Source organism: Castor canadensis, chromosome 15 (genome assembly GCF_047511655.1).
Source record: "Castor canadensis chromosome 15, mCasCan1.hap1v2, whole genome shotgun sequence".
In the NCBI taxonomy this organism is placed as follows: Eukaryota; Metazoa; Chordata; class Mammalia; order Rodentia; family Castoridae; genus Castor; species Castor canadensis.
In genome coordinates, this window is record NC_133400.1 from 79,570,564 (window position 1) to 79,588,980 (window position 18,417).

General features: G+C 37.2%; 1 protein-coding gene across 1 annotated transcript in view; it reads left to right on the forward strand.

The window, feature by feature from the left end:
* Cubn (cubilin) overlaps nt 1–18,417 on the forward strand; it is a 253,945-nt gene that overhangs the window by 169,320 nt on the left and 66,208 nt on the right. The window contains exons 42-50 of the mRNA XM_074056589.1: nt 2,084–2,274; nt 2,425–2,611; nt 6,623–6,797; nt 7,942–8,120; nt 9,543–9,752; nt 10,469–10,609; nt 11,339–11,520; nt 16,617–16,788; nt 18,028–18,234. Of these exons, the coding sequence (XP_073912690.1) occupies nt 2,084–2,274; nt 2,425–2,611; nt 6,623–6,797; nt 7,942–8,120; nt 9,543–9,752; nt 10,469–10,609; nt 11,339–11,520; nt 16,617–16,788; nt 18,028–18,234 (1,644 nt within the window). The remainder of the gene's footprint in view (nt 1–2,083; nt 2,275–2,424; nt 2,612–6,622; nt 6,798–7,941; nt 8,121–9,542; nt 9,753–10,468; nt 10,610–11,338; nt 11,521–16,616; nt 16,789–18,027; nt 18,235–18,417) is intronic.

The window sequence follows — 18,417 nt, forward strand, 5'->3', positions numbered from 1 at the left end:
GTTATCTCCTCTCCTCTCATATCTCTCTCCCTAATACACCCAACTCATTTTTCTATGCAGGACATGGGTTATAAATCAGAGGACACAAGTCTCTGCCACCTCAGGATGCATTAGTAACCAAGTCCCAATACATAGCACTGTGACTAGGTTGTACAAAGCAGTATCCTATCTTTGGGTCTCTGAGTGGGGCATTTCACCTCCAATGAAGGTGTGTTCAGGGTAGGCACAGCCTGGCTGAGGGCTGGAACTGGAAGATAACAATATACATAACACATCAATGGAGCAGTAAGTCAGAGTTATCTTCAATCCAAGAAATAACCAGCAAACATAATATAGACAGTATCTTCATAAGCCCTTTGGTTGACATCAACCATTCAAGGGTTAGCAGGAAATATCTGTTCTTGAAATACAACTTAGATGAATCAGAGAATGTGTATAGTATAGGAGATGCTATGTGTCCCATGATAATCAAAACTTGACAGTAATAACTTTAAATATAAACTAGATTGAAATTAAAGAAACAGTTCACAGACTATTAGAAGACTGTTATGTATGAAAAACATAATTTTAAAGTAGACTCTCAACCTAACATTAAAAATAACTATATTTCCTTCATTGTTATAGATGACTTTCATAAAGTTTGTAGCTACTGAAGAAAATTATCTTTCTCATACTTAATGCAAGCAGGTTGTGTAGTGGTTTAAGAGACTGAGCTTTAGAATTAGATTTAAGATAGATTTACACCTCTGCAATTTAACTTGTGTCAGTTTTCCTTGCTCACTTGAAGATCTGTCTGTGTCATTCAAACCTCTTCTTTAACTTCCAGTGTCCCCCACCCTCTCTCTCTTTCTCCCTCTGTCATCTATGTATTTGTGTCAACTCATCATTGTATGTGTGTGTGTGTGTGTGTGTGTGTGTGTGTATATATGTGTGTGTGTGTATGTGTAGTGAGGGTAAAACCATTGTGACATGTATGTATGCATGTATATAAAATATAAGCATACTTGTGTTACATATGTATATGTACACACTCAAGAGCTCTATGTCTAGAAGGTATTTCAAACTAAAGATGTGCAAACTGGACTTTGGCTTCCCACCCTTTCTTTCTCTCACAAAATTGCTCATTCCACACTCTTTATAATCTTAGTAAATGGCAAGTACATTTATTTAAGCACAAAATCTTGATGTCATACTTGAGTTTTCTTTTTCTCATACCCTACATCCTAAACATACACAAATCCCAATGGTTCTACTCTCCACTGGGAGATTCCAACTACTTTTCTCCATTTTTCCTGCTACTGTCTTTGTCCAGGCCTCTATTACCTGTTCTTGAACTCAAGCAATCCCCTTCTTACTGGATTTTCTGTCTCTGCTTTTCCCTGCTCCTTGCCTCTTGGAGTCTGAGTACTGCAGACAGTGATCACTTTATAATTTAAATCAGATGGTGCCATTCTGATGTTAAAAGCTCTTAATATTTTCCTTTTCTTACTCAGAACAAGTCCATTCTTCTTCCCGTGTGACCTAGCCATGCTACTTTTTTGGATCTCTCATTTTGCATCATCCATTCTGACTTCCATGATGTCCCTCTTAACATATCAAACCTTTACATTGATTTTTGAGCTGGAATGTTCTTCTTCTATAAGACCACCTGGCTTGATTCCTCATTTCATCCAGGTCTCTGCTCAGTTGTTACCCCAAGGGTATGACCTTCTCTAACTTCCCAGATGATATAGTATGCCTCTCCTTCTCCCCCTTGCTTCTCCTTTATAGGACTTAGCACTATTTTTTATAGACTGTATATTAGTTAATTACTTATTTTCCTCATCTGTAAACTTTATTGAAGTGATTTGTCTCCATTGCTTACCTCTATAACCCAGATCTTAACAACAACAACCTCATGGGTACCAATAGTGTGTGTTCATTCAGTGCTTATTGTGCTAATCATTTACACTTTGGTCCCAATTAATTTCAAATCTCACTTGTATTGCCTACACCCAAGAAGCCCCCAAGAAAAACAGGAAAGCATGAAAATCTAGTTGTATGTACTTAAATAACCGACCTTTTTTTCTTTCTTCTTGGGAAGGCTGTGGTGGATATTTGCATGCAGACAGAGGGATTATCACATCCCCCAAGTACCCAGAGACCTACCCTCCCAACCTCAGCTGCTCTTGGCATGTCCTGGCCCAGACTGGTCTGTCTATTGCCGTCCATTTTGAACAGCCCTTCCAGATTCCAAATGAAGATTCTTCTTGCAACCATGGGGATCACTTGCTGGTAGGTCTTGTTGCTACCCTTTATAAGTTTCTGCAGACTACTTAGAAAACAAAGCAATGATTTTTCTCTCTTGAGACCTACATTGATAGGACTTTTTCACTCCATCTTTCACAATATAAAGGAATTAATGCAATTAATATGTCTTTTCAGCTAAAAAATGGACCAGATATCTCATCTCCACCCTTGGGGCCCCAGGGAGGAAATGGTCATTTTTGTGGCAGTCGACCTTCATCAACTCTGTTCACATCAGACAATCAAATGTTTGTTCAGTTTATTTCTGACAATAACAATAATGGAGGGCAAGGATTTAAGATCACATATGAGGCAAAGAGTTTAGGTAAGTATTGCCATTGAGAGGTATACTTGCACTTCCCCTCAGTTGGTTGGCTTCCTTGTTTAAATGGATTTGAGAAAACATGCAAATTTTTCTTTTCTGAACTAAGAGTACAGTAATGACATTAATAAGAATAGCTTCCCATCACTGAGCTCTCATTATATGCCTGTATATTAAATATCTCAATGTGACTACTTTTTGAACTCACACACACACACACAGTTTTATACATGCACAAACATGCATAATGGATAATTTGGAAGACATTTTATTTGTGTATAATAAATTGTACATAGTAAGGGGTTTCACATTTAAAGGAAAGTATCATTATTTCCATTTTATAGATAAATACACTAAGGTTTGGACTTCTCTAGCTTTTTCTAGTCAGTGACAAAGTAAAATTCACCATGTGTACAAAATGAACCAATCTTATTGGATGCATTCCATTATAAGTTAAACCTAGTTATAAAAACACTGTAAGGCTTATGATGCCTTATTTTGTAATCATTTGTATGTTACCTTTTAAATGAACACAAACCCTATGATTCTATTATTATCTATTTAATCACCTTTATTTAATCACCTTTATTTAATTATAGTTAATTATAATTGTATTTAATGCTTCTGTAATGATTTGATTTTTTGTGACATTTACTTCTTAACAGTGTTTAACTGAATAAGTAAATAAATAGGAGTAGCTTCAAAAAACAGGGAGTAGTGTCAGGAAGGGAAATAATGATAGTAAATCTTTGCTCGTCCCCTCACAATTAGATGGTATGGATTTCAAGATGATTTTATGACCTTAATCCCAGACTCTTGAATAAATTTCAAAATATACATTAATCTCAGTGAAACCATCGTACATTTCCCCAAATGTGAGAATTTAAATTGCCAGCTTCATTCCATCATTTTGGGAAAGGAAAGGAAATAAAGTTTCAATCAGCTGTCACACAAAAAATTATCTGTGAGTAGGGACCGAGACAAGTAATAGACTGTTCACTCCGCAGTCACACAGCTCTGGCACGGAGGGAGCTTGAACAGGTGTGTAGTGCCAGTGCCTTTGCTTTATAGGTTGGGAGCTTCCCTTCCTTCCCCTTCTTTATGCTGGGCTTTGTGGCTGACTTGTGAATGGGATGGGATTTCACCCGGTACTTAACATTATCAGAGGATAGTGCTTTGGGTCTAGTGAATAGGTACAACTATTACACGGCATAATAACTGCCAGATGGAGAAATAGATCAGGAACTGTAAACACATAGGATAAAAATCTATTTAACTGAAGCGATCAAAGAAGGCCCCCTAAAGAGGCCTCCAGAATGAGAAAGGATGTGGCAACATAGAAATCTTAGTTATAAAGTAAGACTTATTTGCAGTTTTGAAAGAATTTACTAATGTTGGAGCTCTTCAAAAGGAAGTAAATACAGTGCTAAGGAAGGAAGGGATTATCATTGTACGAGCCCGGAATACCACCCCAAGGAGATAAAATGTTAGCTAGAAGATTACGGGGAGCCATTGAAAGATCATGTATTGCATAATTAGATTAGAAACATCAGTTGGCTGCATAATTGAGAACATTTTGGAGGGGGGAAAGACTAAAGTGAGAGAGACCTTTTAAAAGACTATTCAGGAAAAAAAAATTATCAGGTCCTAAACTAAGGCAATGGCAGTAAGAAGGTAGACGGGTTATTCAAAAATATTATAAATACAGAACTGAGTGGATTTGGAGGTCCCTTTGATGTGGAAGGAGAGATGAAGGATGGAAGAGCTATGAGTAACTTTTGGGTTTCTGGCTTGGTGGGTACATTCATACAACTTTTTTTTGAAATACAGTCTTGCTCTGTAATCTGTGCTGGTCTCATACTCTGAATCTTTCTGCCTTAGCTTCCTAAGGGCTGGGATTACAGACATGAACCACCATGCCCTCTACAAGACCTTTCCATGTGATAGACACTGAATTAAATCCTGGTGATTCAGCAGGAAACCAAATCCATGTCCTTATTGAGTTTAACTTTAGTTTTGTTCATTTACTTATATTTTGATGGTACTGGGGTTTGAACTCAGGGCCTCACGCTTGCTAGGCAGGCTCTCTGTCATGTGAGCCACCCTGCCAGCCTTTACTTTAGCTTTTAAATACAGATGATAAATGAGTAAAATAGCTAATGTAACATGGTAAAGCACTAAGGAGAAAAACAAGTCAGCAGAGGTAGATAGGGAGGTGACAACCCTCACTCATGTATGGAGCTCTGGATGGCTCACAGACAATGCCTGAGACATATTCAGTTTGAAATCTCTGAATTACATCCAGTGGAAATGTCCAGCAGGCTACTGGAACACGATGTGGAGGTTTAGACATGAGAAGAGAGATCTAGACTAAATCCGTAAATATGGGACTCTGCGGACTGGTTGTAGTTCAAGTCTTGAGGATATATGGCATTAATCAGGGGCTGAGTCAGAATAAGAATATGAAAGACCTACAGAAAGACTCTTAGGTATCTCAAGCAGTGTCAAGAAAACCCTAGAAAGTAGTACCCAAGGGGCACAGGAGAAATGATGATAGGATTGAAAGGAGGAGGAGAAGAGCTTGGCGTCTGTGAGACTAAGGGACACAAATGAAAAAAAAGAAAAAGGAAGATGTGGTCATGCTATGGATATAAAATAAGGATTAAGCAAAGATTTTTGGGTAAATGACTTTGAGGTAAATGAGAGTTTGATCTAGTGTGCTTGATAGGTTTGAGGAATGAAGGCAGAGATTGAGATTGACCCCATAGCAGGAGAGAGGTTAAGAATAAGACGATCCTAGAGAAGACAGATGGGATGGAAACCTGATCCAGAGATGCAGGAAGATAATGTTGGTGTCCAGAGAGGGAGGACAGAGGTACAGATGAATTTACTGAGGATGGTAACAGATGAGGGATTACAAATTGACATGATTCTCATCTGATTCCTTTTATTTTCTTTTTTAGGCAGAACTCCAGGTAGTGTGCTAAGAATCAAGAGGGAATGGGGAAAATAAAGTATTAAGGGAATAAAGTTTCAACTGACTGTTATAGTTCATATGAAAAGTAATGGACAAATTGTTCAGTAAAGTTGAGATCAGAGAACATATATTTTCAGTGGTATCAATTTCCATGAATGGCTTGAATTAAACACAATCATAGAATTTTGCAAGGGGAGTCTGAAGGAAAGACATGGGCCAGGGGAGTTAAAGACTATCGAAGGGGTTTGCAATTCAGGGTTTCAGAGATAGTTCTAGTTAATGTTAAAATTCAAGATGTGACTACAAGTGACAGACTGACTGTGGAAATAAATATTGCTTGAGTTAAGTCATTGGACAGGTTAATTTCATGGCACTGTAAATGTGTTTGTGCCTGAGTAGTTTGTTTGCTGAAATTGCCAAATAAATTTCCTTTCATTTATTGATAAAAGGAAATATTTCATATAATGCTTTGGTGCTTTAGAAAAGGAAGTATAAAAGGCTCTTTCATCTTCTTGCAAAAAAGGCCAATAAATTATTTCACATTATTGATCTCTTGCTCTTCAAATGCTTCTCAGTCCTGAAGAAATAAAATGAAAGAATGCCCACAGAGTTATACAAATCACACATCTGCTTAGCTTTAAGTGCATCAAGATCATAGCTCTGCAAAAGTCCACTGGGCTCAATAGGCAGTGGGAAGTTATACCTGCTCATGTACTTACATGCCCATCTCAGGAACTGATCTGGATTTATGCTTCTGTGATGCTGCATGCACTGCTTGTCATCATTTTTATGTTGGTTTTAAGAAAGAATGAAGTTTCCAATAAGAATACAAGGTTTGGCAAGTTAAAAACTGACATACCGGGTAGCTCAGTCACTAGCAAATTGAGAATTTGTTTAAGGAGAACATAAAGATAATAACACATGAAAGGAAATTGAGCCTGGAAATTCAGACAGATTGACTTTAAAAAATGACTGTAGGAGTTGACTGTGTCTTCCTGCACCAGACTGTAGATTGATTATATTGTCTTTCCTCACAGCCTGTGGGGGAAATGTCTACATCCATGATGCTGATTCTACTGGATACGTTACCTCTCCCAACTATCCTGCCAGTTATCCCCAGCACATCGATTGCATTTGGATCATAGCAGCCCCTCCAGGAAAGAGCATAAGGCTGCAATTTGAAGATCAATTCGATATTGAAGAAACACCCAAGTAGGTCACTCCATTTTAGTGTTTCTCCTATCCAAAGTCAGTATTTTGTAATGAACAATTTATTTCTCCTTTTCTCAGCAGTACATACTGCATAGGAAATCTGGGGACAAAAGGACAAGTTTAATGCTGCCAGCCTCAAAATCTTGTCTGGCAGTCACTCTCACATCAGCTGAGCAGATTATATACACAGATATTGTCTCTCATGACCCTCGACACATTCACCAGGAGACACTGAGGGCGGCTATTTGAGATTTATGTGAGCCATTCTTTCTCCCACAGGAAAAGATAATGCCTCTGGTAGATGAGTACTCATTTGCCCTACTTCACAGTCAATATCATAGATGATAAATATATGTTTAACAAATGAGAACTTGTGTGAGGTGGCACCAGGGGTCACTAGTGTCAGACATAACATTAAAGCAATCATAGTACAATTTCTCAGCCTTGATTTAATAAAGATTCTTAAGGATTACTCCTCATAAAGTATGCCTTACTATGTAAAAAACAAAGGAAAACCTCATAATCTGTAATACTCCCCTCCATGGTTTTCTCTTTTCATGAACGCATGTGTAATGCAAAACTTTGCTTACCATTTCTGGACACCAGCTACAATTCTATTCTTCCGTTTACTCAGCATTAATTTGCTGGTTTGGCTTTCTCAGGGAAACATTAGGTAAAGATTTGTCTTCTTTTATGGATACTGAAAATTCCAGCTGAGACTCCCCATTAGCCCTGGTCATAGAGCTGCCAAGAAAGAGTTCATCTTTCTCATGTGAAACATACCAAATTATCATGTGAAATGAAATACTAGTTTTGCTGAAATCATAGGGGTCAATTTGAAAATGACTGTTATAGTTGTAAAATTAACCCAGGATATGGAAGGCAAGTAACTGTTCTCCAGTGTAGTACATGTAAAACCTGCCTTCTTGAGCTACTAATGAAAGGTTGTATTATCATTAGAAAATACACAGCATTTAAAAAGGACATTGAAACTCTAACTGACTCTGTCGAAGGGTCTTATGCTACAGAAAGGACAATTTAATAATGTCCTTGAAGAAAGTGAGGGAAGCCTTCAAAGTCAAAATAAGTCAAAGCAATTGACCTTATACATTTAACATAAGTTTTTTTTTTTTCCTCACTTTAGCTGTACTTCGAGTTACCTTGAGTTGCGGGATGGAGTTGATTCAAATGCACCAGTGCTTTCCAAATTTTGTGGGATATCTTTACCCAATAGTCAGTTGTCCTCAAGAGAGGTGATGTATTTGAGATTCCAGTCTGGCAGCAGCACCACCCACGTGGGATTCAAGGCCAAATATTCCATAGGTAACTACATTAAAAAAATTAAATAGGAAAGTAAGAGCAGAATGAATACATTAAAACTTTTAATGACAATATGCCTTTTAAAAAAAAGTTTATCCACCTAATTTTTTTGTTTGGTGGGACTAGAGTTTGAACTCAGGGCTTAAGTACTTACCAAGCAGATGCTCTCAAAGAAGGCATTCTGCTGATTGAGCCACACTTCCACTCCATTTTGCTGTGGTTATTTTGGAGGTGGGATCTTGATAACTGTTTGCCTGGGCTGGCCTTCAACCACAATCCTTCTGATCTTAGCCTCCCAAGTAACTAGGATTATGGGTGTGAGCCATTGGTGCCCAGCTATCTGCCTAATTTTAAGAATTATTTTAATGATAGAAAGAAGTATAATGTTTAAAACCACAAAGTCACTTACCAATATTAATGTCTTCTTTCATTGTCATATTAAAACACTATTTTTAGTAAATTTGAATATTTCATATTTTCCCTAGCTTGTTTTGTGAAAAATACATTCAGTTAAATCAAATTCTATTTCTTCCTCTTACCATAAAATAAATGTGGTGTTACTTCACATAGTGAAAGTATTTAGTAATCAAACCACTATTTTTAGAATGGTGACTTGCATCTCCTTTTCATTGATAGGGTAACTGAGTTTTTTTTTTTTCCTTCTAAGTCTTCAGTGCCAAATCAGTTACTGACTAAAAGCAAATATATCCCCTCAGAGTTTGATTTCCTTTTTTAAAAAATGGTTGATAAATATACATATTGAAGATTCACTCCAGTATGGTAACAATGGCATATAATTTAATATCTGGTGTGTCTGGACATTATCCAAACAAATATTGAATACAGCAAAAATTCAGAAAGCCTCGTTGTAACACTATTTAGCCTATACTGTAAGTCTATTCTGAGTCAAATTGTATATAATTCAATTTAGCTATTGCATCGAGCTGATAAGAGGCAATCAAATAATAATTTTCAAGACCCTGAAGTACCAGTTATTGCAGCACACTGTTTAATTGATACTAAAACTAGATATGGCCACCATCACCAGCTTAGTATCTCTTCCAGCTGAGTTTGGACAGTGTTTAGAATCATTAACACAAGACAGTAAGTGTACCATATCAGTTGGTTCTTGAAATTTACTTGCAACTTATGGCTCTTACCTACTGTCCTATGAGACTTAATGTGACATTACAGAATATGCCATTCACTAGTCATTTTCCATTTCCCATGATTGATTGGACTTGTGATATTATTTCTCTTTGCATCTACAGTAGATTTCAAATAATAAGGAAAGCTTCACCAATGATTTTCAGAATTTTTATGACTTTGACTTATAGTCACTTGGCACCTAAAAAGTTTTTTAAATGCTGGCTTAATCAGAGAAAAAAATCTGTAATGGAATATTGTTCCTTTCGTTTTCTGTAGCCCAGTGTGGAGGAACAGTAACAGGGCAGAGTGGAGTCATTGAAAGTGTTGGATACCCAACCCTGCCGTATCCAAACAATTTATTTTGCCAGTGGCAGCTCCAGGGCCTCTCAGAACACTATCTCACCATCCGTTTTGAAGATCTGGACCTTCAGAATTCTGCTAGCTGTGAAAAAGACTTTGTGGAGATCTGGGAAAACCTTACCTCTGGTCAGTGCAATATGTCTTCTGTCTTTTAGGGTCTTAACTTTCTCATATACTTATTTAGCCTGTGAAATTTCTTTTCATGCAAGAAAAGTAAAAGTATACCTACTCTCTACAGAAAAATGCGGATTAATTAGCTCTGGGCAGCATCACCAATTCTGTCCCTCCTTTGATTTTACCCATTCTCAATGGATGCCCAAAGCCCCCAGTGTCATTATGTAACTCGTCCTGGAGCCCATGCTGAGACAGTGCTGTGCTTGGTTAGGCATCCTGTTCCTGCTGAGACCCCTCAGGGCCACATGCAGTTGTTGCTGTCCTGTCGTATAAGGAGAGGAAAGGTGACCATATCAGATGCACACTTGTCTCTCTGTTGACTGAGACCATTTCTTTAACCACATGAACAAGCCTTCCTTACTGTGCTGAAATATCCTTTCCCTGATTGGTTATATTATTTTTATACATCTTCATAAACTCGAATAAACTGACTTTTAATTATGATTTTCTGGTTTTCCTAATGGTGGTTACCATTTCTTCACAGACAGGTTTTTTTCTCTTACTATTTTCCTCATGTGTGCAGAATGCCTCAAGTAGAGGTTAAAAGAAATCAATCATTTGTGTGTGTGTGTGTGTGTGTGTGTGTGTGTGTGTATAAAACTGTATATGTATATACATATACATATATTTATTTATTTGTTTATTTATTTATTCTTTAACCCTCACAGGAAGTCTTTTGGGAAGATTCTGTGGAAACAGCATTCCTGACCTGATAGACACTACTAGCAATGTCGCCACAGTCAGATTTGTCACAGATGGCTCTCTAACTGCTTCAGGATTTAGACTGCAATTTCAATCCAGCATGGAAGGTGAGTTCACCGATTCATTTAAAAAATTATTGATCATTTGCAGTGGGTAGATGCCATGCTAGGCATTGGTATTGGATTATTTTAAAAATAAAACATGACCCTGTCTTCTTAACCCTATGGTTAATAGAAAGGTAGATATTAATCCGTCACAGTAACAAATGAGAAATTACCACTGTGATAAGTGCTACAAAGGAAAGTAACTAGTACTGTGAGAGATTTAGTAAGAGATGAGAATTATACCATGAGGCCTATCTGAAGAAAAACAGTTCTTTAGTTCCACAATTACCCAGAACTCACATTCTTCAATGCCCTGACAAACTCAGGTGAAATAAGGATAATGTCTAAAAAATTGGAAATTTAGTCTTCCTAAGTTCACTGTATCTATTGGTATTTCATATATCTTGAACCATGGTAATAATTAAAATAAGGCCAGGACTGTCATCCATAGAAGTGAGATAAATAGTAACAGAGATGAGAAGTGGTTACAGATATTGTCTAAAAGTGCTCAGATACATGTACAGATAAATAGGGGTTGGAGATGTTGATTCAGGGGCAGAGCCAACATGCATGATGCCCTGGTCCCAGCCTTTAAAAATTCATATAGTGATAATCAAGAGTAATAATTTGTCTAGAAGAAGAATTTTTAAATTGCTTTTGTTTTAAAGCATTCCTTGTGGAGGGAATCATTTTGGTTTGATGGGAAGTTTCTATTTTATTTCCTGCTTTCAGCGTGTGGTGGAGATTTACAGTTGTCCACTGGAACATTTACGTCTCCCAACTACCCGAATCCAAACCCACATGGCTGGTTCTGCGAATGGAGGATCACTGTACCAGAAGGAAAGAAGATCATCCTAACTTTTAACGACCTCAGGCTAGAAGCTCACCCATTCTGTGACAATGAGCATGTGATTGTAAGTGTTCCCTTTAGTCAGGGGTATCATGTTCTACTCTGGAGGGAGTTTACTGACCTATAAATCGTCTGAAAACTGGGTCAGAATATTGCCATTTATGCAACAGTATCTCTGACAAATTCTAGTTATTTTAGATAGAATGAAATCACCATAAACTGCCAAAATAACTGCAAGCACTGTTTTAAGACAATAACTATTGTCACTGAGTACAACAGGATCATAGATAGCATAAATTTTTAGAGCAAATAATCATTATCTCTCAAAAGAGAAGAAGCAGAAAAAAGCTAAGCTTAAGGGCAAGACATAGATGAAGGCGACCAGAATCACAGCACAAGTCACCATCAATAGCCTTAAGCAGATGAGTGGTCTTGCATTATCACTGTTCTCTGCCAGAAGTATTAAGGGATTCCTTCCAGGACACCAGCACTGCAGCCCTCCCTGTTGCCAAGCTCAACTGGTTAGAAGTGTCCTCAGCACTCTTAGCTTCCCTCTGCAAAGAAAGCAAATAAGATCCACAAGTGTGAATAACAAACATATTGTTAACTGAGTATTGTTATGCACACAAATGCACACACATATATGTGTATGTGTACATAGATATGCACATTTGTACAAATATAGATAGATTAGATTAATGTTAGTGCACTTCTATACCTAACTTGGCCCTTTCTGCACTCTTTGTCATCTTAGTAACTTACAACTTCCAATTCCTCAGGTCAAAAAATCTTCATGTCTGTTTTGGAATCCTTTCTCTCACACCCTATGTTGCATCTGTATAAAAGTTCCACTAGCTGTACCTTTAAAAAATATCCCAAACCTAATGATTCATCTGTCTGCTACTGTCACCGTCACCACTCATTTAGATTATTCTATTAGCTTCCAGCTGGTCTCTCTACTTCCACCCTTCTCCCTACATTCTCAGCACAGTAGCTGGTAGGATGGATTGAAATCTAAATCAGATCATGTTGGGCCTAGAGATGCAGCTCAGTAGAAGAGAACTTGCTTAGCCTGTACAAGGCTCACATATCATGTCTTTACATATTCCATTGTCTCCATCTGGAATACTCCTCCCAGATATCTGCCTTACTTCATTCCAGTCCCTGTTCCAGTGATTGATCCATGAGGCCTTCCCTAAGTTCCCCATATTAAGTAGAGCCCACACTGGCCTATCCTTCCCCTGTATTGCCATTCTCCAGCACCTCACATCAGCTGACATACCTCACATTTATTTGCTCATCTGTTTACCTTCTGTTCTTGTGACTAAAATGTAAGCTCTGTGAGGGCAGGCACTTAGTTTCACTCACTACTGAATTCCCAGTGCCTGTGCATCACATACATAAAAATCACTGAATGAATGAATAGTAGAAGTAATGTTGTTAGCTTCTAAAAACTAAGACACTTTTGTTTTCAGTTTGGATAGCTTCAACTAGATAATGAACTTCAAAGATACAAACATCCTGTGACATTCTGTTATCACTTTGCATTGCCCTACAATGATCTCAATCAACCTTCCAGTCTTCCCAAATTCTGATATCTTAAGAATCGAAATGTCTTTTCTCAGATATTGACAATATAGAGCTCTGTGTGTTTTCTCTTATTTAAGAGCCAGGAAATGTTAGACTGACTGTTAATTTTAAGGAACATGTTTTCTCATTATTGATTGAATTAGGTATGTAGACAAAGATGAAGTAGAAAAAAGATTGACCACTCTCACTATGACATATGTTTGTGCATTTTCTTATCTCTTCAGAGCAATGCATAATTTTCATGTATCATAGTTATGTGATAGAAATTCAATTGAATACTAACTTCAATCTTTTGTGCTTTTAAATATGTGGATGGTTATTGAATAATATTTTGAGAGTTCAGAAAAAATAAGTAAAATTTTGTAATTCTAAACACCCATTACTAAAATTTTCATGTATATACTAAGAGGTTTTTTTTCCTTTAAATTATTTCCATATTTTAAATCATATTTAATGCAGTGATTACTAGGAATTTTACCAGCAGACTAAGCACATGTCTTACAGGAAAGATAATATAAAGTCATAGTTTTAGAACTCAAATAAAAAATAAAATGACAATAACCATGAATTTCAAACCAAGCCTTACTTGTCTCCCCATTAATCATTAATGCCAAAGCCTCTACTTTCCAGTCTTTCAGTTACTTCTGTGGCATTTATGCCATCATTTCTGAAGCCACTCTTTCATGTTTTGCTCCTGGGCATCACCTACCCACATCCTACTACGAAAGGTGAGGAATGAGCTTCCTACCACCACAAGTGCACCTAGAGAGTTCACAGTTCACATTCTCTCCCACCTCTTCTAAAATGCATATGCCACAGCTTTCATTTAAATTATCATTCAGTGTTTACATTTTGGTGGTTTTGTAAACGCTATTCATAACTAAGCCACGTGATATACTATGGCCACATTTGCTTTTTTTCCCAAATAATAATAACAGTTGCATTATTTTTACATTTTCTGGGTTTTCTGTGTTTGATCACTAATTCTTCCACACCCTTTCCACTCTAGGTGCACATCTCTATATAATAAACACACCTGTCAGTTCCATTTGTTTTCTTTGGTAATATCCTTCCTTGAACCGTTATTCATCAGCTGCAAGCAGGATGCCAGCTGTTATTTCAGGATTTCCCTTCCCCATCATATTTGCAAGCCCCTTTATTGCTCTCTGAGGCTGGCCCCCTGGCTTTATCATACTATGCATTTCCTTTTCTTGGTTAATTTCCTTTCCTTGGTGAAGCAAATGCTCTTATAGTTCCCTAAGGGAAGTGAGCATGAGTGATGAAGTTTTTCAGAACATGCCTACCTGAAATTAGGCTTATTTTACCATCATTATCAGAATGTACCTATCAGTTATTATATTCAATATAGTCATATATGTGTGACTATGTTAATCATAATTTTGAAGTTTTATTTTGCTTCTTTTGAGGTCAGTTTCCTTCAGGTTCTTACATTCTACTTACTTATATTAGTCTCTGCCTTTTATATTAAACATTTTCCTAGATGCCTGATGATCCTTGACTGTTCATTCATATTTAAGAATGAAGTATGAAAAGGTTGGTTGAAAGATATGACTGCATATCTAAAGGTCAATATGAACTGGAGCTGTTAATTTGTGTATTTCATGAGAGGTAACTGATGGTGAAATTTGACTTTGAATAGGAAATATCATGTCTGCAGGTCCTTTCTCTAGGGAAGGTTAAAATTCAAACAAGGAGTCACTTTCGGAATTTATTTCATTAGTATGGTGTCCACATTCCATTTCTTTGAACTATTTTTGTATTGTCAATATTTTTTTCTCATCTTCACTCTGCTTCAAATAAATTATTTCACCCACTATTTACTTGAACACTTTCCAAGAAAGAAAGAAACCTTTTCTAAGACCTGCGGGTGGAGTGGGGTGGCTTTAAGAGCACTGCTGCTTGTCTAATAGCTTATCCAGCCAGACTGAGCATAAAATTCCTCCAGACACTGACCCTGTCGATGGAGAAAATGAAAAGTCACACCACCTAATGTGTATACAGTGAGACTGGTGTTTGATTTTGTTCCTGCTCATAGCAAATTCAATAACCTTTCTTGAGTTGCATGTGCCCATTTCTACCCACTTGTCTTCTGGGAGTTGAAGTTTCTGAGTACAAAAGGGACTAAAGGACAAGAATGGAAATGGCACTCTGGTTGCTTCTGAAGGCAGAAGTCTGGTGATAAATGGATGACTGAATAATCTTTAGTCACTGATTCTGCCCCAGGCAGTGAGAGGCAGGGATGATGAGCATTGAGCATGGTGTCCAATATGTCTCCTTAGATTCATAGCTGGCATCATCCCTTTTGAGTCTGGCAATGTGTTATCCATTCCTGTTTTGTATTATTGAAATATTTGTCACCTTATATTTTTCTTTGTGCTTTGCTTTGTGGTTTGAAATCAGAGTTTGAATCCTACTTTGAGTATTCCTAGTTCTCCGAATTTCAGCAAGCTCAAATCTTTCTGTGTTATAGTGTCTCCATCTGGAAAAAAGGTCCTGGTATATGCTTGAGAGGGTGTTGTGCTGACTGGGGAAGATAGTCTGAGTGGGTGATTAGCAGAGTCTGACATGTGTCTGCTCAATAAATAATAGAACTTTTTTCATCTAGTCTTGGAAGCCAGAAGACATTTTAAACCAGAAGCCCCCAAAGAGCCAAATTCAATCATTAATTACAGTAAATAGAAAACTTGCATTTTTTATACTACAGCCCATCTCCTCCCATATAGCTTTTAGTGTCACAGTCTGAGTCATATTTCTAATGGTCTGAGTCTATTTCTGATACTTCTAATAGTGAGCCATTCAAATCCCTTTTAATATTCATTGCTGAATCAGTGAATTATTGTTATTTCTTCTGGATCTTTTTTGAACTCTGAAAGCCAGGCATGTTAAAATATTCACTTGGTTTTATACAGAAGTAGAAAAACACTTTGCCAATATTATAACTATACAAATAACTAAAGTTAGTATTTAATATTTTGGAGTCAATAATAATCCCTTTTTAAAAAATCAAGTAAGTAGGAAAATTGAAGCTTTGAATCTGTAAGTAGTTAAGAAAGAACCATTATATTTACATTAAGATTGACTTTTTAAGTTTTCAAGGTATTTAAAAATATTTGAATTGTTACATACTTCAAATCATCAGAGACTAACATTTAAGTCTATGTTCTAAATATTGAAGATCCTGAGGCAGCGTTAAGAAAAACTGCCCATCACTGAACCCTGTAAACTACGGTGTAAGCAACAAGGCACCTATGTTTCCCTCGAGAGCACAGTGTCCACTTGTCAAGTGAACAGCAGACTTTTATTTGTCACCATGTGGTAGGAGGGCATTTCTGCAAAACATTCATTTTAGTGAAATGCCCCTAAGGCCACAAAATGTGCCCAGGGTAACGGTGGCTTACGGTGTGGGGATAGGTGCTTGTATTATTAACTAATTCGTTTTAGCAAAGGGTCCTCTTAGAAAGAGGTGAGTCTGAACTGAGAGTGCCATCTCCTAGGAAATATTCAGGAAGGTGGACTGCATATCTAAAGGTCAAACTATTTTTCCAACAGATATTCAATGGCATTAGAAGTAACTCACCTCAGCTAGAGAAGCTGTGTAGCAATGTGAATGCAAATAATGAGATAAGATCTTCAGGAAACACAATGAAGGTTGTGTTTTTCACGGATGGGTCCCGGCCTTATGGAGGCTTCATGGCTTCTTACACATCCAGTGAAGATGCAGGTAATGTAGGATGCTGCAGACTGCTCCCCACAGCAGAGAATTAGCCTTCTCTGTACTGAACAAAATCCTACCTGGGATCTTCAACACAAGAGAAACATGCATAAGCAGATAATCTATCCAGACAGAAAAAAGGCTTCTGCTTTCAGAAATAAAATTGCTTTATGAATCACAAACTTTTAATACAAAATGTCATTAGATGAGTGCCTAGCACAATTCCCTGTGAAATCACCATTAGGGTTGGATCCAGATCCACAATCCCTGGTCAATTCTTCCATGTTGAAGAGACCCTCCAACTTTCAGAAGGTAACTTAGTCTCAGAAAGTAATTAATTTTGTTGGGGACAGAAAATATTTTGTCACTTTTTGGTCATCCACACAACACATATTTCCAGTGAAAATGAATGGAGAGGTTTGCATTTAATTCAATTTATTCACATTTATTTCAGAATTAAGCAAGGTGTAGCCTCTGATTATAAATGCTATTACCTAAGGGTTTTTAATTTAGGAAGAATGGAAATAAATATAGTTTTAAAAAAATCACTTTATTTAATTTATGGAGGAGGCATTCATAAACATATTGAAAGGGGCCAAATTTGTTGGCATTCCAGAGTTATATTATGTATTTGATCCAATTAAATTTTTGGATTAAATAAAGAATTGCTAATCAGAAGCCAGTGGACCTATCACCAAAATGTTTGAGTTTTCCTCTAAATTAAATATTAAATGATTAATAAGTACAAACTTGGAACTATTGATCCACAGCCAAAGCCCAACTATCTACTCTACAACAGGGAAATAATGAAACTTTATTAACTTTATTTTTGCCTATCTGTTCTTTATAAAACCACAGAAATTTCTTCCTTAATTTTTATTCCCTTTATCTACAACTCTGCATACACAAAACAAATCAAGGACTAAGTGTGGTGGGACACTCCTGTAATCTCAGCCACTTGGGAGGCAGAGATAGGAGGATCGTGGTCTTATGCCAGCCCAAGTTAAGTTAGTGCCAGACTCTATCTGAAAAACAAACTGAAAAAGCAAAAGGGCTGGGGTTGTGGCTCAAGTGGTAAAGCACGTTGAAACTGCTAGGCCCCGAGTTCAGTTCCCAGAATGGCAAATAACAATAACAAAAATCAATGCGGTAAGGATACTGTTGTCATTTTCATTTCTATTCCTGGATTGTTGATATCTTCTCTTATGACATGGCTCTTACTACTACTTTGCTGTCTTGTTTTCTTAGTGTGCGGAGGGGCTCTCTCAAATGTTCCTAGAGGAAACTTTACTTCACCTGGTTATGGTAGAGTTAGGAGTTACTCAAAAAACCTCAACTGTGAATGGACTCTCAGCAATCCAAACCAGGGAAATTCATCTATTTACATTCATTTTGTGGATTTTTCCCTCGAAAGCCATCAAGACTGTCAATTTGATGCCCTTGAGTTTCGAGTGGGTAAGTTCAATCAAGGAATATGTTCTCTCATTTATCCATAATTCTCTTCTTGTGCCTGAAGACCACCAATAAAGGCAGTCAAGTGACTACTATGTAGCTACATAAGATCCACAAGAACTTTGTTGAAACAAAGCTGTAATTCTTCTGTGTACCCAACTGGAAAGCATCCTCTATCAACTGTGA